General features: G+C 46.7%; 1 protein-coding gene across 5 annotated transcripts in view; it reads left to right on the forward strand.

Moving 5' to 3' along the window:
- FARS2 (phenylalanyl-tRNA synthetase 2, mitochondrial) overlaps window positions 1–23,667 on the forward strand; it is a 361,327-nt gene that overhangs the window by 187,859 nt on the left and 149,801 nt on the right. For all 5 annotated transcript variants that reach the window (XM_057699088.1, XM_057699087.1, XM_057699086.1 and 2 more), the window contains one exon: window positions 15,168–15,328. In XM_057699088.1, the coding sequence (XP_057555071.1) occupies window positions 15,168–15,328 (161 nt within the window). The remainder of the gene's footprint in view (window positions 1–15,167; window positions 15,329–23,667) is intronic.

A 23,667-nucleotide genomic window follows, 5' to 3' on the forward strand; every position in this document is an offset into this window, starting at 1 on the left:
TGTAAAGCAACTATACTCCCATAAAAAAATTAAAAAATTATTATTAAGAAAACTTTCAAGCATTCTACAGAGTCTAGAGAGTAACACAGTAGATACTCTGTCCAGAACGCCAGCTCATGCAATGACATCGCAGCCAGGACTGGCGCCCCTGGTGGCAGTGTGCGGACTTGCTGTTTGTCCACCTTCTTGCCAGCAGTTTTCATTGTCACACTGCAGTGTTTGCCAGTTTGATGAGTGAAAAATGATGGAGCCATATTTTTCAGATTATCTTTGGAGTTCCTGAGAATAGATAACACGTGGAGGATAAGTTTACAAAGAAATAGAGCCTCCAAGGGAAGTAAAATATTGATTAAAAATTCATGATAAATTTATTAAAACTGAAAATGAGAAAATATCGACAGGCACGTATGTTAGTGAATCAGAGTATCTTGAGCGTCCTGATGGGTTTGGGTTGGTCACTGAGTGATAGATTTGGCTGCTTCCCCAAGGGAGGCAGGGGAGGTGTACTTCTGACAGATGCTACTTAACAGCAAGAGTGATGGCCAGGTACCTGATTCTCTCCTCGTAAAACCACACCAAAGACAAGCTTGGGTTCTGAAAAGCTTTTTTTTTCCTTTTTTTCTTTTTAGAATTTATTTATTTATTTATTTTTATTGGCTGCATTGCATCTTCATTGCTGTGCGAGGCCTTTCTCTAGTTGCCGAGAGTGGGTGCTACTCTTGGTTGCATTGTGAGGGCTTCTCATTTCAGTGGCTTCTCTTGTTGTGGAGCACAGGCTCTAGGCATGCAGGCTTCAGTAGTTGTGGCTCACGGGCTCTAGGACACAGGCTCAGCAGTTGTGGCGCACGGGCTAAGTTGCTCCGCGGCTTGTGGGATCTTGCCGGAGCAGGGATCGAACCCATGTCCCATGCATTGGCAGGCGGATTCTTAACCACTGTGCTACCAGGGAAGCCCTTAAAAGCTTTCCTTAAAAAAAGCATACTCTTTCTTAGAAATCCTTTTTTTCCCTTTGTAATTTTTTTTTCCACGTAATGTGTGGAATATAAATTCCCCAATCAGGGCCTCTGGTTCCCCAGTCTCTCTAGGTGAGCTGTTTTAGTGCTGAGTTCCTTAGACTTTCAAGAGTTTTTTCTTTTTTTTCATATATTTTGTCACATTCTTGTTTACAGAACCTTTGCACAGTGTCGGAACACCATGTTCTTAATAGTAGTTTATAAGTGGTAGGCTCTATAAATCTCTTCCAGGGTATATATGAAATGTTTACACTGAGCCAGAAAAGTTATTTTTATAGGACGAGGAGAAGTGGTTGATGCTCAGAGTGTGGTACCAGTCAGAATTTACACAGCTCTTCAGCGAGTCCAGATTCCTCTGTCATGTCACAACGTTGGGGTGATTAATCGTCAGGACAGACCAGGCTGAGCTAACACAGAACCCCCCGAAATCTCAGCAGCTTAGTCCATTGAAAGTGTATCTCAGTCAGAGAGACCACCGTGATAACATCTAGAACATGTGGCTGCGGTGGGTGGTCCCTGCTGCGGGGGATGGGAGAGCTGGAGGGGCTCCTCCTTCCGGCTTTGGTTCCATTGGCGGGAACACAGTCACGTGACCGCCAGGTTCTGCAGGGAGGGTCCAAGAAGCTGAGAACGATGCAGGGCTTGGTTTTCACGTAGAGTTTCCCGCACAGAGATGTTTCATACTGGCCTAGATGGGACTCGACAGAGTTTGTTGACGAAAGGGACAATCTGTGTCATCGTTCCGACTACCAGTGTGGTCTGTCTGATTAACACGTTATGTTATAGAAGGGTCGTGTGCTTAGACCCGTGGGATTGTGTTTTTAGCTTTGCCAACTGATATCTTATTTTTATCCAACTCTATTCCCATGTCCGTTTAAGTTCCCCTCCATCTGTTTTCTCTCTCAGATTCCATAACCAAATAGCTAAAAATGCATCGGACTCCTTGGGAAGAAGAATGGAGAAGCTGGTTACGTTTAATCTTCATTCTTTTATTTCCTTGTTCTATTCCCCGTCATTTCTATTCAGTTTAACATTATACGTTACTCTCATTGGGGTCGGGAGTAAAATATTTAAACATTTCAAGTATTTTTGTGCTACCTAGAGGCATAAGGAGGCAGGAGCAGGTGTGAGGGGTTGGGAGGCGCAAAGGAAGAGAACTGAGGGGGCCGTTTGGATGCGGGCAGGGAGAGGGAAGGATAAGTAAGCCACGTGTAACACTGCAGTCTCCGAGCTGCATTCAGTAGGTGTAAACGTCTCACACCACTGCCTGCAACAAGTTCTGTCCAATCATTCTTCCTTCTCCAGAGTGAGATTTCACAGATCCAGAACTTTCCTGGTCGTTTTCAGGTGCCATCCAGGCTAATGGCAAAGCTTCCATCTTCCATCCCACTTACAGCTTCTTCCCTCCTTCAACTCAGAATAGGGTGCAGGAGTGGAAGCTGGAAGGGTGGTGATGGAGGAAGGCGAGCAGGAAGGGGACAAGCCAGACGAGGCCTGGGGGAGGGCCTCTGTCACCGTGGAGCTGGGAGCTGGCAGTGTGACTTCCTGGAGTGACCAGTGTCCAGATGCTGACTTTTTTCTCAGGAGGTGCTGGGTGGATCCCTTAGTGATTCACCACTAGTGGGGACCGAAGGCCCAGGAGTGGGTGACATCCTGCCTGCTCGTGGCTGGGTCTCTGCGTTCAGTGGTGTGTATGCAGGCTCTTCCTGCTGAGGTCAGCTCATTCGCTCCAGGACCTGTGGGTGGGTGCCCATCCGGGCTCCAGGAGACTCAGTTCTGTTGTCCAGCACAGACCGGTGTCCCTGCTCAGGACCACAGCCACTGCCATTCAGTCTTCAGCATTTAGAGGTTTTCAGGTGTGGGTGAGGGGTAGTCTCTAAGTCCCACAGACTCAAGGAGACACTGGCCAAGTTCTCTAGGTGGTTCCCTAACCCCCGTCCCACTTCCTTGAAGGGGGGTCACTTGCTGTTTTCCCTGGGAGGCAGGAAGAGGCAGCCGTCCAAGGTTAACTCTCCAAAGAGCTCGTTTCTCCAGTAACACAGTGAATTCTTAGCTTTTACCAACAGAGCATGGAGGTGGGGGGTGTGGTGAGCAAACCCATCCCCCTGGCCCACGGCATGTCCAGCATCTGTCTTTCTCAGCCTTCGGGACCTGCACCGACAGAGGAAGTATTCCATGTTACGTTCTGTTTCACATTCACATCTGCTGAAGCGACCGTGTTACCTCCACACACGTGAGAGGACTTGTGAGGACCTGACGCGATGCTCACGGCGGGGGCCCAGGGGAGCGTGCTGTCTGCCGCGTTCTGGGTTCGCATCTCCGCAGACCCGTGTGTGGCCACCACAAGCGCCCACAGAGCCCTTCCTTTGCTGGAGGCCTCTTCTGAGTAACAAGTGAGGGATGACACACGTGGGCCTCACAGTGGCTTCACGGGGCCGGGGGGGTGGTTCTGTTGCCTGTCCTCACTTTACAGATGGGGACGTGGAGTCAGAGAGACAGTAAATAGCTGGCGCAGGGTCCCCCGGCTGGGAAATGGGGCAGCAGGACCAGGCTGGGTCCAGAGTCAGCGCTCCCAGCCTCTCCGTTCTTTAGATGAATAGTGGTGACGTCACTACACAGGGAAGACTTCCGCAGGGCCCCGTTTTGCTCTGAGGAGGGCGCAGCCCCTGCCGGTCAGCAGTGGCTCTCGGCGCTCTCCGTGCTCTGCGGAAGGCCAGGGCCCCGTCAGGTGGGGAGGGGCCTGAGCGGGGAAGGCCCGTCACCAGGCTGTTGTGGAACACGTTGGGGCTGGCGTCCTTCCTCCCTTGGGCACTCTTTCCTGGGGAGGTTCTAGAAACGGAACGCCTGTCCTCTACGCACTGAAAGGTTTATCTCTGCTCAGCTTGCACGTTCTTCCCAGCAAGCAGAAGCCCCCTCTGGAGAACTGCCTGCTTATTTGTACACAGGCTGCCCTGACCCGCAGAGTGACCCTTTTTCCTGCCCCTCCCTTCTTCTCCATCAGGTTCTGAGAGCCCAGAAACGTCCGGACTGAGGAAGGGGATGGGGCAAGGGCACATTCCACAGGGGAGCTCAGATGTACGTAGGGAGAAAAGGCATGAAAATGTCTTCATTCGGGGACCTAATCAATGCTATTTACCAAGTTAAAAAGTGCCCCTTTATTCACGGTGCATCTCGGCATAGACGTCATAGTTGGATGTGCCCTGAGTGGGTTAATGGGAGAGGGGAGACTGGGGAAGGAGTGAGAGGAGGGGGCAGTGAGGGCGTCGGGTGCTGGCATCCCCCCACCGCGGGAGTGTCCAGGGGCCTCACCGGACCTGTCGGAACCGTAGACGGCTGGTTAGGAAGGGTTTAGCAGACTGCCACAGACGGGAGGGCAGGATCTCGCCCTTCACAGATATGTGGGGCTGCCCTTACTCTTTTTTCTTCTTCTTTTTTTAATTGAAATTTTGGGGGATAATAATAGTTTCACTTGCAGTGTAAGAACAGAGAGAGCCTGGGTACCGTTTATCCCGGTGCCCCCAGTGGAAACGTTTTGCCCGATTATAGTACAGTCATGCCGAGCCGTGGACCGTGACGCAGTCCATCGGGCTAGTGCACATCGCCCAGTTTGACTTGGATGCCTTTGTGTGTGTGTTTAGTTCTGTACCATTTTCTCGTGTGTGGGTTTACATACTCGCCACCAGAGGCAAGATACAGAGCAGCTCCCTCGCCGCAAGGACCCTTTGTGCCGCCCTTTCGTGGTCGACGAGCCCTCACCCTGCCTGCTGTCCCCGACCTCCAGCCAGTCTGTCCTCCGTTTCTAAAATTGTTACTTAGAATGTTACAGCAATGGAATCACGTAGCATGCAACCTTTGGGGGGCTGGTGTTGTCCACTGGGCGTAACTCGCTGTCGATCGATGCCAGCTGCTGCATCTGTCCCTACAGAGCCCACTCCTCTGTGCTGTGTGGGCACGTGGTCCGTGGCGTGGATGTCCCACGATGTGTGTAGCCATTCACCCGTGGGAGGACATCTGGTACGCTTGCTTTGGACCTCTTGGGTTTTAGGCAGATTTGCCTTTCAGTGGTTGTTTTGACTTTTTTTTTTTTTTTTTAACCCATATCCACGGACTAAAAACTTCTGGATTGATGTGTATCATATGTTGATAGAAAAAAAAGCCATTCAGTGTATTTTTAATGCTATTAGAGATTTATGATTGTTACAGTTGAATTACTGTTACATGCCTGGCTTTCCTCCAGTGGGGAACCAGAAGGTGACATTGTGTAATGTTAGCGGCTGTGTACATATCCCCTTACAGAGTGAATGAGCAGTGTCCTTTTAGGGCTCTGTTAGGACTTGAGCCATGTGTGTTCAAGTTTGTTCTAAGCAGTGCCCACAACTGAGTGGGTCAGGCCCGGGGCACTGGCCCTGTGAATTCAGTCAACCCCTGATTACTTTGGCTTCATAAGAGAGCTGACCCTCTAGTAGCAAACCCTCGGTCAGAGAAAACTGTGGGGGTGCCAGTGAGGGGGACAGAGGACAGGGGGTTAAGGTTTGAAAATAAGAAGGAAAAAGTGACTCAAACAGCTTGCCAAGAAAGTTTCGTGATTAATTTGTCCTTAAGATATTTGGGAATAGACTGAATCACGCTGTTTAGCTTTTGCTGAGAAATCTTCTTTTGCGTTTTGATAATTAACTTGGCTTTGGGAATTTCCTGGTGGTCCAGTGGTTAGGACTTGGTGCTTTCACTGTGGGGGCCCAGGTTCAATTCCTGGTCCGGGAACTAAGCTCCCACAAGCCGCTCAGCCAAGAGGTCCTAAAGGCAGCTGGACTGTGTGTTTGGGCTAACATTAAAGGCTGATTTTTCTCTGGGTGTAGATAGTGACTAAATAGTCTAAAACAGTAAAGACCACACACACGTAACTTTATAAATTTTAGACTATTGGAGCAATCTAAGGAAGAAAACAGAAGTCTTTATAAGATACTCCTACTGATATGTTTTCTTTTTGGAAAGGTCAGAGAAGATATCCACAGCAGTGAAACGACCCAATTAATGTGTGTCCAATAACAGCCAATGATAATCTCATCCAGCTTTTCGAGTATTAACGGGTGGGATTGAAGCTCCAGGTGGACGGGGCAGCACAGAAGGCAGACAGTAGGCAGAGGAGTTTATCCAGGAGTTTCTGTCATCTCTCAGTGGAAGCGAAGAGTTGCTTCTCAGCTCCTTTTCCTCTGGGCGTGGGATACTGTTTGATTTAAATGTCATCCTTTAATTATATTTTGGGTAATGATGCAGAGAGAAGCAATTTGGTTATGAGAGTAAATCTTAAAGGCTGGGTGGCTCCTTTATCTACTGCCGAAAACAACTCCCACTAGGAAAGAGGCTTTCATTAATTGTCATTACTTGGGAATTACGGAATTAGAACAGCTGACGTTTCTTTTATCATTCATATATTTAAGTGACAGTGGCATTACTTACTCTAAATTAAATTCCTTTTATGGTTAAAAAATTATAACAGTGTGACAAGAAATAGAGTACTATTAACTTTTATTTTGGAAAGCCATTTTTCTAACAGACATGAAGATACTCGTTTTCAGACTACAAGGCAGGAAGCATTATTCCTTGATTCTGTAACGGAAAGGAATACATAAGTACATCCAACTTGATACTTCAGGAGTTTTAGTGATGGGTTCAGGTGTTTAAAAGGCACCTCGGTGTTTTCAGGTCCTCCACGCTAAGAAGGAAGAGGACATCCTTCCACGGCGCCCCCTCCGGCAGCCGGGGCCTGGGCCAGGTCACTGTCTCTGGGTGGAGCTGGCCCTATGCGTCTGGGTTTCTTGGTCAGTGGAGTCAGAGGAGTAAAGGCCAGTGGCATCTGTGGGCAGGGCTGTGTGGGTCCGCCATCCAAAGGCCTGTCCCCGAGGCTGCTTCGCTCCTGTCATCTGGGCTCCGGAGGTTGCACTTTGCATTTCTGCTCCTTTCTTCCTGAAAGACCTCTCAGTTCTAGTCCGCTTTTCGCTTATGGTCCAGTCTTGTTGAAGCTGGTAAAAGCGTACCCCGACACTGACAGCTCCGTACAGGGTTTGACAGGTGCTCCTCACGTCCCTGTTATGGACGTGAGTCCCTTTTTGGAAATTGGTGGATGAAGAATCCCCGTTTAGTTGAACGTGATTATAGTTAATGACCATCTTAGTGCACTTAAAATGTGATTTGGTTAAAAAAAAAAGTCTTACATACAAACGTTGGGAATATATTGTGACCTGAAGTCCTGTATTGCTGTTCAGGCAGTTAAAACTGAAATACAGCAAACAAACGGAAGCCACCATGCTCTCAAAAGTGGAAGATGCCAAAGCTAGTAACCTGTTAGGAAGGCCAGCTCTTGCTCTCTGCAGACCTTTATTTGCAATGTGCTGCACAACAGTATTTGATTCTCCTGAGTTCTGGGACCTTAGATTGAAGCGTGAGGGAAAGGGGTTAAGGATAAAGCTACTATATTTTGGTGGCAGTCAAAGGGAGATAAAGGAGGCAGGAGATGAGTCCTCGGTTGATTACACTCAGGTCAGTATATTTATGTATTTATTTTTTAAATTTATTTATTTATTTATTTTTAAAATTCAGTTGTGGCATGCAAAGCCTTTGGTGCAGCACGCAGGATCTAGTTCCCTGACCAGGGATCGAACCTGGGTCTCCTGCACTGGGAGCGGAGTCTTAGCCACTGGACCACCAGGGAAGTCCCGAGTCAGTATATTTAGTTTTTAACTCTTAATAAGTGCTAAGCAAGGCAGGACTATTCCCTTTACATTTTCGAAGGTTCTGGATGACCCTGTGCTGCTGTCAGCTTGGTCCACTCAACTCCATTCTGTGTTCCTGCCTCCATAGGTTTGCTTTCACTTTTCCCCTTTGTTGGAAGGGTACACATTTTTAGGACCTAGATCCCTAAGGGAAACTGGAGACATGATAAGGAGATTCTGACTGGACAAGACCACTGGAGAGTTTTCATGTCCTTTTGATTAGTATATGCACCAGAAATTGCCGTCTCCTTTATTAAGAAAACCAAAATCTAGGGCCCAGAAGGGAAAGGGGGTGTTCCACAGTGATTGTTTGAAGATGGGTGTGAGAGGTTTTGTAGGATGTTGATTAGAATGCAACCCAGCTCAGACCGGGTGAAGGACCACTGTTTTCACAGCTTGTAGCATCCGATCACAGTCTGTTCCATTCCATGGAAAGAACATATTGACGGAAGCGTGTGGGGCTGAGGATATATACAACTCGAGAAAGTTTGCAGGCAGGAGATCGATCTTTGGACACAGCTCGAAAAGTCAATCATCCAGTAACAAGGCTCCCAGGAAACGGCTCAAGAATTGTAGCTGGAAAGCGGGGATCAAGGACTAAGCCCACGGTGGGCAGAGAAGAAATCAGAATTTATGTGGCTGCGCTGGCCTTTCTGGGCCTGCCTGTGGCTGTGCAGTGTGGCCCTGGGGTCCTGGGGGGCTTCTGTCCTGTGTGGCTGTCATGTAACTCACAATCAGATCAAGGGAAGTGGAGGCTTTTGTCCAATACCACTGCTAAACACTGGCCCCGTCAGCTCACTCTGCAGGTCTCTGTGTGTATTGGTCAGGTCCAGGGTGAAAGGCACGCTTGGAGAGATGAAATCCCACCTTCAGAAAAGCCTACTGATAATATTTAAACAACTACATATGCAAACCATTTTACTAGCTTTCATGGAATAATGACAAAGTCCATCTGGAAATTGGCAGTAACAAAGCAGAAAGTGCACAGACATACATGAAACTTTCTGATGTTTTGAAATACTTTGAACAGAGCCTCTCTAAGTGAATGTTTGAACGTGAATCTGGGGAAACATTCATTGGATATATACTTGGAGTGAAAAAAAAAAACCCCGACAACATAGATTTGAGTCCCATTGTCTGTGGGATCTTGCTTAAATGGTATTTATTTTTTAAACAGAGCTAATAATACCTGTCCGACATCTCCCAGAGGGCCATTGTGAGGCTCTAAATCGAGATAATATAGGTGAAGTGCTCTGGGATTGGGCAAGTTCTATAAAATATGAATGTTAATTGCTAGGTTGTTTCAGTGTTTCCTGTCACAGTTATTTTGGGAAAGTGTCAGTTCATTGAGCCAAAGTATTCCTAGAAATCAGCCCCTATTGACAAGGAAGTACTTAATATAATAAAAAATGTTTCCAATATGTAATAGGTTAAGTTTTAATTTGACCTTTGGCTTTGCAACAAAACAGCCTATGAGGGGAAACCCCAGGGTGCAGGTTCAGTCACTGGGAAGAAACTGAGGTGGAAGGAAGCCAGGCTGGAGCACGAGCAGCTCAGATCCCAGGTCCCGGGAGCTGGGGCCCCTGCCGGCTGTGGCCCCGCACGGGGGAAGCTCGCTGACGGTGATGGAGGCCGGGGGACGGGACAGAACGTGCAGTTTTCCTGTTACTCCTTTTTTGTGTGTGTTCCCATTCGCTCCTTTCCGAGATGTCTTTTCAGAAATGGCATCTCTCATATTACCTCACGATATGATAGATAAACTCTCTCAGAGATATAATATTAAAGAAAGTCACTGCCTGTATTGAAAACTTCATTTTAAGTATGAAACTCTTCCTAGCGCGACCCGTTTAAATGCAGCCCATACATTAAAAAGCGGAAAACTCTCTAAACCTTGCCTTCCTCCCACGCGCTCGTTTCCTCACGACGCCGGAGCCCTTGCTCATGCCGGACACCGGCGCAGCCCCTCCGGATGTGTCGGTGATGGAAACCAGCCCGGGTCCTGGCCCCGGGCATCAGACACTACCAGCAGAGTCTGACAGTGAACAGGAAATAAGATAAATATGAAACGTGATATTCTCTGAAGAAAACAGAGCAGAGTAAGGGGATTAGTTGCTGAAAATTTTTCGAAGACGGTCAGCCTACGTGTACATCCAAAATAATGTGAGATAAGAGTCCAGAGATGGGGAAGTTTGAAAACAGGAAGAGGAAGAGGAGGAGGAGGAGAGCACCTAACTGCCCTCCATCTTGAATATTCTGTTTAACTGAGGACACGTCCCTAAGGTCAGTTTTCTGCTCCAGAGACACTGGTTTACTGGAACCCTCCAGTACTGGGATGCAGAAGAAAATACTGCCTTAAAGCCCTGTCAGCCCACGAGCACCCGGCAACAAATTACAGCAGAGGAGTGCCAGAGACCTGAAAATTAGACCCGCCGGGATGACAACACCTTGAAGTGTCCAGTTATTTATGGCTCACTTTCTTCCATAAAGAATTTGAAGTGCCATATAAAAGTATGTACAAGAGGATAAAATAAGCAGTTCAGATAATCAGGACAAAGAGGATATAAGGATAAGAAAATAAAACTGGGACAAGAGTCACACAAAGAAACGTCCCGTTGTGGAGGGGACCTGTAAGGATGGCTCTAAGCGTCCACGGGGCCAAAGTAAGGAGTGGATTAGGACCAGTTATGTAAGTCGCCGTATCCTTAAGCTGAAAACAGTCCAGTTGTTCAGGAGAAAGAAGCTTTTCCTGCTCCCCTTTTCTTGGATCTGAGATCAGTTTATTTCATGAAGCCTCGTAGGAAGACTAGGTGACCTAGTGACCAGCATTCTTGACAAGGAGAACCTTGCTAGCACCTTATGAATGTAATAGGCCGATAGCTCAGTGCAGGGGCACAGTACAGGAGAAGCAAATCTAGACGGGCCCAAAACAGAGTGTTTCAAAGACAAAATTTGGTACAGCTCAGCAAAGAGACGCCCTTTCTTGCAGCCCTCTGTGGTAATCGATTGTCACAAGCAAGCTTTTCAGTAAGAATGATTGCAAGAATCAAAGGTTGTGGACAGTAGAGGAAGCTGGAGGCCAGCTGCTCCCTGCTCCTCCTGAAGGTCTAGTCCTTGAGCTTCGACACACAAGGTGGTTGGGATTTCAGGTGCTGATGGGATGGCCCCTTGCTGGCCTGAGCCTGGGTTCTCTCCGGTCTCTCCTCCCTGGCAGCCAGGTGGACTGAGGCCCCCGAGTCGATTACACACAGCATGGATTTTTGTATATTGTGATCTTCCTAAATTCATGTATTTGGTACTTGTCAAATGTATTCCCAAGGAATTTTTATGTAAACAGTCATGCTAGCTAAAAATAGAGTTCTACTCTTTCCTTTCCAATCTGTTAAGCTGCTTTTTGTTTCTTCTTTACCTTTTCTCACTAGCTGGGAGCTCAGGGTAATAGAGTAATAGAAATCGTAACAGTGGACATTCTTGTCTTCAACCTGACCCTGAAGGCAAAGCAACCAGCGTGTCACCATTGAGTGTAACATTAACTGTTGGCTTTTTATTGTGGCTTTAATCAGACTGAAGAAGTCCCCTGCGTTCCTCGTTTGCTGGGAGTTATAACTAGTGGATGTGGAATTTTGCCTGTTGCTTTTTCTGCATCTGTTGAGATGAACCTGTGTTTCTTTTGTCATCCACTTACTGGATGAATCACGTTGATTGGTTTCTGTATGTTGAGCTAACCTTGCGTTCCTGGGGTACATCCAGTCATGGTGTAACATCCTTTTGTGTGTTGCTGGGCCCCGTCTGTTGACGTTTGGTCACAGTTTTTTCTTTTTCTCTGTCCGTGATGCACATGGAATCCCCCTGAATCTGCTTCACTCACCTGCCTGCCTCGAAGCTAGGATGAAGGGGTTCACCTAGGACTGTCATTGGGGCACCCCACGTAGCCTCTGTGTGTGACTGCTGCTCAGAGCTTGGCAGCTGGGTTCCCAGAGAAGGTGTTCTTGGGGGAGCATCCTGGGAGGGAGGGTCTGGAGGCGGGCATTCCCAGTCACGTGGCATCACTTCCCTCGTACTCTGTTGGCTGAAGCACTCTCAGCCCACTGAGATTCAAGGAGAAGGGTATTCAGGAGTTTGTGGTTGTTTTTTGATCCCCTGCCAGATAATGCCACCGATTTTCCAGGCCTGGAAACGTACTGGCTGTCAGAAATAAAGGGGTTCATTCCGGTTGTAACTCATGTTTACTGATCATATGATTTCTGGAAAGTCTGGCAACACAGTGTCAGAGGAGGGATGCTTTGTTCTTATAACTTCTCAAAAATAAACAGAAAAGAAATTACTGTGTTTTATCTAGCCAGCAAAATTTTTGTCTGCAACATTTCTTCTCACGCATCATAGAAAAGGCCCGTGGTATCAGGTCCCCCCATTGTCTTCCACCTACCCGGTTCTCTCCCACCCCACCCCCCCCAAAAAGGACAGACAGCTGCCGCTCTTCTTCTATAACCTTAACATTCTGTAATGGTGATAGTTTTAAAACAACTTTAAAACATGTTTCTGAAATGTCTTTTCAAATAAAAAAAATAATAAAGATAGGTGGAATATTAATATTGCTTTGTGAGTTAGCCTTTTTCCTTAATTATTAAATCTTTTCTATTTTATTATGAAATTTTTAGATAAAATCAGCCATCTAGAGCCCACTATGTGTAATTGGAAGAGCAGCAGATTTAGGGTGTTTGAGTTTGTTTCACATCCATCAGTTTTTAGTTCTTAGCGTTTATTCTTTACATCCATTCCCCTCAGTATCTTCCTCATCCTCCAAAACTTTCCTAACGCAAAGCAAGAACAACACAGAACCCCTAAAAGTAGGTAAGAAAAAGAGCAACCATCTCACTTCTCAGATGGGTGAAAAATATGAAGACATTCACAGAAAAGGCAAAAAAATCATCCTTAAGCACATGAAAAGCTTACTTAAGAAAAACACAAGATAAAAATGCACCAAGTTACCATTTTTTACTTATCAGATTTTGCTTTTATTTTTTTACATCACAGCCCTCATTTGTGCCTGTATTAAGTTGTAGTATCGTACGTAGTACATACTCATTTCATTGTAGATATTTTTCATAATTTCTTATGGTCTGTCACTTAATAAACATTTATTTGTATAATTATGATTTTTAATGACTATATTAAAAATATACTGTAATTTTAAGGCCTTCCCTAATTTGGAGCATTCAGGTTGTTTTCCTGTTTTTGCTCTTGTAAGTTATACAGCTTTGAGTATCTTCATTTATCGTTTTTCTTCTGTTGAGTTACTTCCTTGGGATAAATTCCTACTGGGATCATAAGGATAAAGGGTTCCAGCGTGGCTCTGGATCTTTGTACGTGTTGCCGTGTTTTCCCGATGTTGTCAGAACATGTAGTGTGACCAGCAGTCACCGAGGGCCCTGGGAGTGCGCGATGCCCGGTGTGCTGGAACCACACCACCCGGACCGGGCCAGGTCACTTGTGTTAATGTTGACATTGTTAACTGCAGGCTTTTTATGGCTTTCGTGCCTCAGTATGAATTACTCTCCGTGGTGTGCCGCACCGTTACCACTCTCCTGCCACGTGGTCAGGGGTTGTGCTCCCTTCTGTGGGACCCCGTGACCCCATTGTCTGTGGTTAAGCCCACCTTCCCCTTCCTCAGGCGAGAGGTCATCTTACTCAGGACACCGTGCGCCCCGCACTTGCCCAGCCATGCGCTTTTCTTTTCTTCCTGCGCGTCTTCCCTCCCGCTCCTGCGTTGTTCTCTCTCTCTCTGTACCTTTTCCTTTTTGGGATCTCATTTTGAATATTTTTATCCATTCATCTTTTAAACAGATCATTCGATGAGGCTCACACCTCTTCGTGGCTCCCATTGTTGTACTTTATCCTCGTGGTTTCATTTATAAGTGATGGTTGTGGCAGCCCCTGGCCAGAGGGGTGTCCTGTCCGCTGTGTCTGTCCTGCCCTGAGTTTGTCCGTCCGGGGTTTCCAGAATCCACTGCTAAACCCTCCTCTGCCGCACCTCCACCCTTTGCCAGTGGAGACGGTCCTTCAGTCTGGAACCTGCCCTCACCTTTCCCCACGTGTGGATCAGCGTTAGTTTTCCGTGTTGGGTAACAGATTAATCTCACGCTTAGTGGCTGAAAGCAACATGCATTCGTTATGTCACCACCTGCATGCATGAGGAATCAGGTGCAGAGGGGCTGGTCCCCTGCCCAGGGTCTCAACAGGTCGAGTTCAGAGTGTCGCCGGGCCGCGTTCTCCTCTGGAGCTTGGGGTCCTGTCTTCCTCATTTGGGCTGTTGGGAGAATCCGTTTCCTCACGGTCATGGGAGTGAGCTTCCCATTTTCTTGCTGCCGCCGGGGCCTCCCTTGGATCCCAGAGGCTCCCCTCCAGGCCCGGCCACACCTGAGCCGTCTCTCTCCATGTCAGCTCAGCTCTCCAAAGCCAGCAGGAGCCTCTCTGGAGTTTGCTAAGATTGGCTCACATAGAGTAACCTAATCCCAGCAGCGAAACCCTAGGGGTTAGGGAGGGTCACACAGGGCGTGTGTCCTGAGCCATCTCAGCACCGCCCCCTGGGCATCTTGCTGGTCCCTCGGTGTCACGTGCAGTTGAAGCGATGCTCTGTCGTGAGCACTTCCTGTACCGCTGCTTGCTCCCTCCCCTGTTTCGCCTGGCAGCTTGTCTCCTCTGTCTCTCAGCTCCACGTGACTAAACCCGAGGCTTCACGTGTGGCCGTGGTCGGAACAGCACACTCGCCTGCGGAGGGGCTGGTGCCAGGTGTGCGGGTCACCCGCAGGCTTGCTCCCTTGTGTTTACTAGGGCAGCTCTTATTAAGAGGCAGAGTGCGTTTTAGTAAATTGAGGGTTCTTGAAGGCTGCACACACACCTTCTGAATGTTAACGGTCCACTGTGGCATGTTTTGAACAAACCTGCCCATCTTGTAAGCTACCTGGAGACAGAGCCTGTGTTTTCTCTCCTCTCTGTAACCTGAACGTAGAGGCTGAGTGTTTGATTAAGGGCGAGCACAGATTACAGAAAAGTATAATATCTCAGAGGCAGGAACCAGGGCTTAGCGAGCCTTGGATTTAAGCAGGAATGAAAGACAGTATTAGAGAAGTTGAACTCCAGAGTGCCTTGGGGAGGGGAGCAAGGAAGCTCGAAGACTGTGAGATCGGGGTCCCCTTGGATGTCTCTGTGGCCTGCCCCGCCCCCCAGCACCCCTCTGGTCCGCCCTCACCACGGCCCTGTCTGGGTGTCAGGAGTGGGATGGACCTGTGGACCCTCGTGCTTTTATTATTTTTTTTTTAACTTTTATACTGGAGTATGTCCCTCATGCTTTTCCAACCCGTTGTCTCACCTTCTTCCCTCACTGCAGCTGGTGCTCACGACCGGATCGGCTGGGCCTTCGGCCTCGGGCTGGAGCGGCTGGCCATGACCCTCTACAACATCCCTGACATCCGCCTCTTCTGGAGTGAGGACGAGCGCTTCCTGAAGCAGTTCCGCGTGCAGGACATCAACCAGAAGGTGACGTTCCAGGTAACTGACATGCGGGAGTCACATAGCTGAGAAAGTCCTGAAATTTAAAGACAATGTGACTTTGAGAAGAGGTTCTAAACAGAGATTCATAAACACACAGGAGCTCGTACACCTTCTGAAATTGTATGCAGAAAATAGGGATTTATCAAGCCTGTTAGTCTCAGCAGAGAACCAATTTTGAGCTTTATTAATGGCTATTTTATTATGAAATATCCATCTTTACCACTGATGATACTTTTACCGTTCAGCTTTTTTGACGCTAACCTAGACACCTTTGCTTTCTTATGATTAGTGTTTGCGATGTATATTTTTTCATCATTTTATTTTCACGTTCTGTCTTTATATAAAAAAACGTGTCTCTTGTAAGCAGTTGGGTCCTTTTGTAAACCCATATTTAATTGGCGTGTTGAATATATCTTATACTCAATGTAAATTACACGGGATATTCTTGGGTTTCGTTTTATCATCTTTTTCGTCCCTACCCATTTTCTCTTTCTGTTCTTTATTTCTTTATTTGGAAGTTGAGGTTTTGTGGGAGTTTTTCGGTTTGCTTTTGTATTACATTTTATTACCCTATTTCTGTTTAGTTTCACCATTTTTGTATTATTTTTGAGTGGTTATTCTAGATTACACTATGTATAATTGGTTCATCACACTTTACCAGGAGTAACTGTTACAACTTCATGAAGCATTTAATGACATTACAGTAGTGTGGTTCTATTTACTCTTCCTTTTCCTTGTGTTATTATTGTCATGCTTCATTTCTCTGTGGATGACAATCCCACAGTACGTTGCTCTGTTTGCTCCAGATAGCGTTGCTCCTTTAAACAAATGTAACACTATTATTTGATATTTGCCCCACTGATCACCATTCCTTTCTGCCCTTCATGATTTTTCTCCGTGATCATTTTCTTTAAGTCTGAAGGACTTTCTGTACCATTTCTCATAGCGCAGCATGAATTTTCCCAGTTTTTGTTTGGAAATGCCTTTGTTTCGCCTTTATTTTTTAGGAATATTTTCCATGGATGCAGGTGTCTTGGTTGCCTGTGTGTGTGTGTGTGTGTGTGTGTGTGTGTGTGTGTGTGTGTGTGTGTGTTTTCCTTTTAGCTCTTTAAATGTATCCTTTCATTGCCTCTGTATTTTCACTCTGGTTTTTAGCAGGTTGACCTGATGACTCTGTCTGTTATCTTTCTTGGGGCTTTGCTGTGTTGGATTAATGCTTTTCAATCCTCTTTGAAAATTCTCATCTGATATCCAATAATTCTACTCCTTTTCAGACTGTAACTGCACGTATAGCAGGCCATTTGGACTTAGGCCGTAGAACTCTGATGCCCAGGGTTTGGATTTTTTTTGTTTGTTTTGACTTTTTTTATTTTCTCACTCTGTGCTTCATTTTGGATAGTTTTCTTAGCTTTGGGTGCGCTCGTCTCCATTGTGTCCAGGTAACCACTAAGCCCCTCCGATGAGTTAATCATTCCAGATATTGTACTCATCAGTTTTACAATTTCTACTTGCTTCCTTCTTGGAGTTTTTATGACTCTGATTAAATTCTCCATCTTTTTACCCATTTTGTACATCTTCCCTTACATTCTTTAGCATTTTCGTAGTAGTGATTTTTAAGTCCTTGTCTGTTACCTCTAACCCTTTAGTTCTCTGTTGTTCTCCGTTTAGGCTTCTCTTTCTCCCTAGTTATGGGTCACGTTTTTCCGCTTCTTCACACATCTTTTTTTTTTTTTTTAATTTATTTTTTTTGGGGGGTACACCAAGTTCAATCATCTGTTTTTATACACATATCCCCGTATTCCCTCCCTCCCTTGACTCCCCCCCACCTCGATTCCCCCGCACCCTCGCCGCCCCAGTCCTCTAAGGCATCATCCATCCTCGAGTTGGACTCCCTTTGTTATACAACAACTTCCCACTGACTATCTATTTTACAGTTGGTAGTATATATATGTCTGTGCTACTCTCTCGATTCGTCTCAGCTTCCCCTTCACCCCCCACCCCCTCCCAAACTTCGAGTTCTCCAGTCCATTCTCTGTATCTGCGTCCTTGTTCTTGTCACTGAGTTCATCAGTACCATTTTTAGATTCCGTATATGTGAGTTAGCATACAATATTTGTCTTTCTCTTTCTGACTTACTTCACTCTGTATGACAGATTGTAGTTCTATCCACCTCATTACATATAGCTCCATCTCATCCCTTTTTAGAGCTGAGTAATATTCCTTTGTATATATATGCCACATCTTCTTTATCCATTCATTTGTTGATGGGCATTTCGGTTGCTTCCATGTGCTGGCTATTGTAAATAGTGCTGCAATAAACATTATGGTACAAGTTTCTTTTGGGATTATGGTTTTCTTTGGGTATATGCCCAGGAGTGGGATGACTGATCATATGGTAGTTCTATTTGTAGTTTTTTAAGGAACCTCCAAATTGTTTTCCATAGTGGCTGTACCAACTGACATTCCCACCAACAGTGCAGGAGAGTTCCCTTTTCTCCACACCCTCTCTAACATTTGTTGTTTCCAGATTTTGTGATGATGGCCACGCGTCTTATTTTTTAAATGGTGGACAGCCCTTATCCTCAGGAAGCCTTGCCCTCTCCCCGGCCGGGCAGAGAAGGGGCTGAGTGAGAGTCAAACTGGATTTCGCGTCTCCTCTCCTCTCGGTGGTGAGACCTGGCCAAGTGCAGAGTTTGGGGTCTGCGTGTGAGGTTACGCGATCTCTCTCTGCTTTCCACCCAGCTGCCAGCTTCCTGCACCTCCGGTGCTCGCTCAGGACAGATAACGGGAAGGAGACCGGGCTGCGGTGAGGGCTGGCTGTCCTTGCATTTTCCAGGTGGCCAAGCAGCCAGGCCTGGCGGGCGAAGTGTGGCTCACCCCTCCGCACCCCAGCAGCGTTTCTTTACCGACAGCAGCCGCCTCGCGCCTTCTCGTGCCCAGCCTGCCATCTCTGGATCGAGGGCTCCTCTCTCTGGAATCCGCTCCTTGAGACTTGCGTCCAGGTCTCTTTCGGTATCTTTTATAAGAGATTTCTCAGCTTACTGTTTTCTCATGGTGACAGTGGCACCGATGGTTTTTTGTGACTTTTGATAGCCTAACTAAAAGTAGAACCTTCTATCATTTGCTTTTCTGGTTTCGTTTTTATTGGCCTTCTAAAAAAAACAATTTTTTAACTTTTTACTTCTACTTTTTTTTAACAATTTTTTTTTCCCACTTTTTGGTAAGCTGCTTCTTTTTATTCTAGCACCAGGGCCTGCTCGCTTCATTTGGAGGAAAGCACCATCTAAGCGATCAAAAGCAGAACCTGGCTAAGGCTCTAAGCTTCTCTCATTCGCTTTTCCGTTGATTCAGTCGTTTATTAAGTTGGCAAACATTGATGGAACCCAGCAAGCATTGAGCAGAGCAGTGGGCTTGGCACCGCAGGGGGCAAACACAGATAAGTGACACAGTTGTGACCACGAGTTAGTGTTTGAAGTCGAGTTTTCAGTGGACTCACGCCTGTCTTCTCTGAGGAGACAGAGATATCCAGGAGTAGACAATGGGTCTCTTGTATTAAGTGTCCTTAAACAAAGCCTTTCCGGCCTTCAAAGTTGAAAATCAGTGTGTGCATGCCTGCACTCATATGATTTATATGGTTGCCTTCATATAATAAACTTAATAACTTCTGGTGGGACAGTTAGGATTTGGTTGCTGAAAAAGTAGATGTCTGTAAAATGCTTTGTAAATTATAGATCACAGAGAGCTATTTCCTAATTATTCATTTATAATTAGTATCTATTGATTACATTCTCTGTTAGTTCCCTATTGCTAATATAACAAATTACCACAAACCTAGCAGCAGAAACAATACGTCTTTATTATTTTACAGTCCTGGAGGTCAGAAATTCAAAATCAGGCTGACGGGCCCGGAGCTCTGGTGACGGCAGGGCTGGCTCCGTCTGGAGGCGCCGGGGAGAGCCCACCTCCTGCCCGGGTCAGCTTCTGGGCCCGACCTCCTTCCCCGGTCCCTGGCTCTGTACCGCTTTGCGTTCTTCCCTCTCCTTCTCCGTGTGGTCACTTTGCCTTCTCTCTGAATTTTTGTGTCTTCTTACAAGGGCCCTCATGATGGGATAATCTCCACATATCAAGGTCTTTTTGTAATCGCACCTGTAAAATTCTTTTTGGGTGTAAGAACACACAACATATAACATGTAACATATTCACGGGTTCCAGGGATGAGGCTGTGGGCATCCTTGGGGGCGTTATTCAGCCATCACGCATCCCTTTATCTATTCCATTTCCATCGTGGCGAACCGCCTGCTTCAGGTAGAATAGGGCAGATTTGTTTTTAGGTATAAGTGACACAGATAGTATGAAAGTGTTAGCAGTTTGCAACTGTGTGGAGTGGTTGTGGTACTGTATCTGAGGGGAGTTAGGGGCTCCTTTGTCAGTTAACGTTGTTGGCCTGGCTGGAGAAGAACACTGAGCATGATTATAAGGAGGTGCAGCTGAGACGGAAGGCACAAAGAGCTTGGGCGACGTCCGCCGGGCAGGGACTGTGAGAGGGTCTCTGGTCAGCCCCGTGGGCTCCGAGGTCAGGCGTGGGTAGACTCCCGGGAACCTGTCAGAGCTCGTCCTTGCTGTCCCTGGGGTACCAGGCGTCAGGGGCGGGTGCACTGCTATATGAGGACTGGGGGTTCCCTGATTCTGTGGCTTCCCGCAGTCATGGTTCAGTGCTCTGCAGTCTGGGCATTAATTTGTGTAGCGTCTTATGACACTTGCCGTTTGCTGAGTGCTGTGTACAAGCCACTGAACGAAATAAGTAGTTTGCCTGTATTATAGCTTCCATTCTTCACAATCCAATGGGGTGGGTTCTCTTAACCCATTTTACAGATGATGAAACTGAGGCTTGGAACCACCAGAGAACTCAGCCGTGATAACTCTGCTAGCAGGTGACAGAGCTAGGACTTCCTCTAAAGCCGACTCCAGGGAGCGCCTGGTGTTGAACTGGTGACCTGCTGTTGCCTAGACCCAGGCACTGCTCTGGAGTCAGTAAGATGAAATGGACAGTTCCTGGCTTCAGGCCATTTCCAATCTAGAGGAGGAGACAGATTAATCAAGAGATGGTTATAGATAACATGACTCACAATGATGGGGCAACACAGGTGAACGTAGACTTTTGCTGACACTGACGAGTACTTGTGGAGGTCAAGATTTTCTTCTTTTTTTTTTAATCCTATTTTGCTAGTTAATTCTCTAAATCCTTCCATGTCTCTCCAGAAGTGTATTAGGACTTGAGCCTGTGATTGCTCGCTAATCTCCGGGGCTTGGAATGGCTCCTGGATCTGGCTTGGCTGTCATTATCATACACGTTGTCTGACAGAGCCTTCATGCGGGATTGTGCAGTGTTTCCTCGTTCTGTTCCCAAGTAAATCCAGCTGTGGGAATTCCATCAGCTTCACTGTGTTGCACTGAAATTAATGGATCTCAGTTTTTTTCACTATTTCCATGTGCATTTGTCTCCACCTCACCAAAAAAAAATGAAAACAGAAAAACAAAAACAAAACCACCAAAAAACATAAATATTTTTCTTTTGTTTATCCCAGAAGAAAGTAATAGAAAGAAGTAGAGGAAGCACAGGGAAGATGGCCAGCCACAGGACCTTTTATATCTGCCCTGTAGTCCTCGTTGACAGTCAGGTGCACAGAGTTGCAGTGAGCAGAAGGGACCCGTTTGTTGTGGGAACCATCCTGGTGCTTGTGTGTAGAGCATCCATCCTGGTGAGCCTGTACCCAGTGGGCATCTCTTCCCTGTTAACCCTTATTCCTGTTTTCACTACCACCCTAACTGCTGCCCCCATGGACTGCTCAGAGCTCAGCGGCCACAGTCCTCGAGATTCCCGGTCACTCGTGCCCGCAGTCTGCATCTTCAGCGTGCTTTGCCAGCCTTCCGACGCGAGGACTCTCATGCACCCACAGTCTGTTGAGGCCTATGGACTGTGGCCCCGTGTTTGTATTGGGGCCTCTGTCATCAGAGGCCTGTGGGTTTATGACTGCTTTTTGTTTTTGTGAAAGCAGGGGGGTCTTGTGATACATTTACATACTTACAGAACCACTACCACAAATTTCTTCCTTGTTTAGTGCACTTTTAAAAAACTGAGAGTGAGGGCCTCAGCGTCTTCTTGTAATGTCGATTGGGAGGGCGTGTCACGTGACCTTTACATGTGCCCACATTCAGCATCCCTGTTACAGCCTCTTGGCCATTAACCTGATGGAAATGTACAAGGACTTCCTGTTTATAGACAACACATTAAACCTCAAATCTTTCCAGCATCTATAAAGTTTGACAAATCATGTGCAATATATTTGAGGAAAAAGTCCGGCTGGAAGACATTTTGATCTTTCTGCCTCTGCAACCAGAGGGATAAGTTTATACTGTGCAGAATCATTTACCAAATGCTAATAATCTATGGACCATAAGTTAGAACTTATGGTCTTAGTAACGACTTCATAACGTATATGTATGTCAGACTGTCACCTTAAGATGTGTGGTTTTGACCTGTCAATTATACCTCCATAAAGCAGGGGGAAAAGAGTCATAGTTTTAAAAGGAGATCATCAGAATAGAGACCAGAAGCAAATACAAGTGTGAAGGGAGGCGTTGCCATGGAGAGGGAACGTGGCACTCAGGCAGTGGCAGGCAGGGCAGTGGGTTTCCCGGGGGTGGGTGTGGGGGTGCCAGTTACAGGACAGCAGGAGGGGTGCTTACGGCTCCGACCAGGGAAGACCCAACTCACATGGCTTAAATGAGAAGCACAGGAGCGGGATGCCCTGGGTGATGCTCCGGGTCCCCGAGCGTGTCCCCTCAGGCGTGAACGACGTTAGCAGGAGCGCTACCCAGCATCACATACAGCAGGACCCAGAGGCAGAAAAAGAAGCACCCGCATTTCCTTTCTAAGCACAAGGACAAATTTTCCAGAAGTCCTCCGCAGTCACATCTCTTCCTCGGGGCCGTTGGGGTGGTCTGCGAAGCTAGCCTGCCGCACTCGTCCTGAGCTCTCAGGAAAGGGCCCGTGCTCTTGCGTTGTTTCCCCCCAGCCGTGCCTGATGTGGCCAAGCAGACCCCCAGGCAGCACCATCTCTTACCGCCGCCGCAGCCGTTGTTGTGAACAGTCACCTGTGAAATGGGAGGATGGGGCTGCTGGAAAAGGTGTTTCAGCCTTAGATCTTTTACCTTCTGCGGCCTGTTGTTTGAAATCACCCCTTGGAGTTTGCTTCCTTTAATTTAATGCTTTGATCCCTAGTCAAGTGTAAAATACTCCTTTTGCCTGAACCTGGCTGTGCCCGTTTTCATAGGACAGCTGGCTGGGCTGTGTGGACGGGATGTGGCCCTGGGATGTTTTCTCTGAAATTGAGGATACAAAGCAGGGTCACCAGTGCACATCCAGCTACGTGAACTACAGTGGCCAAGGGGAAAAGGCTGGAGTGCTGACCTCCAGGTGAGTCAACCTGGGAATGAGACCCTCAGAGCTGCCAAAGGAGCAGCACATGTTGAGCAGAGCCAATTCAAGTGGAAAATGCAAAGTTTTTATTAATGTTCTGGGGACCGAATAAAATCAAAATAGTTTACCTAAGTTATTAGTCAAGAAAGGTAAATACAGTTGTTCTATATCTCTGATTTGCCTCCTCTTGTACAAAAGGAAAAACAGAACTCTCCACTGTTTCAGCTGGGGGTGAGCTCTGCCCCTTTGCTCAGAGGATAAGAGGAGCATTTGGGTTCATCAGAAACTTAAAGTTGGCCTGTGTTTAGACAGAGAAATGAGAATTGCTTTGTGATTACGTTATCACACAGCTTTTCAAACTGTGCATTTCAGTTGGCGTTTTGTGTATATAATCTTGTGATCTTAAAAATGAGGAATGGTTAAAGTAAGCAGTAATTTGTGTAGTGGATAGCTTAATTCTTCTTTCTGTCACTGGGCTGAGTAATGAATCAAATGTTTTCTTTCCATTTGAGGGAAGAATTTATTTTCTCAAGGGCCTCCCTGTGAGATTTATAAATTACAATTATAGACTGTAATTCACGACCAAGGAGAGTGGATGTAAGCAGATGACCTTGTAGGGTCTGTTCGGCAGAGTTTGAACTCCCGGTTAATTGCTGGTTGTATATTTATCTTTATCCATTTTTAAAATGATGAAATCTTCTAAACATACAAACATGTATTTCCTGATTTGATGTGGTAACAATGTAGAACTGTGTACTCTCCACCCAGCAAATATGCTGGGATTTACCACAGATTCTTGTAAAGAAGAAAACATTCGAAGTGCACTTGACACACATGTGCCTCCCTTATGGGCCCC

Source organism: Hippopotamus amphibius, chromosome 11, assembly GCF_030028045.1.
Source record: "Hippopotamus amphibius kiboko isolate mHipAmp2 chromosome 11, mHipAmp2.hap2, whole genome shotgun sequence".
In the NCBI taxonomy this organism is placed as follows: domain Eukaryota; kingdom Metazoa; phylum Chordata; class Mammalia; order Artiodactyla; family Hippopotamidae; genus Hippopotamus; species Hippopotamus amphibius.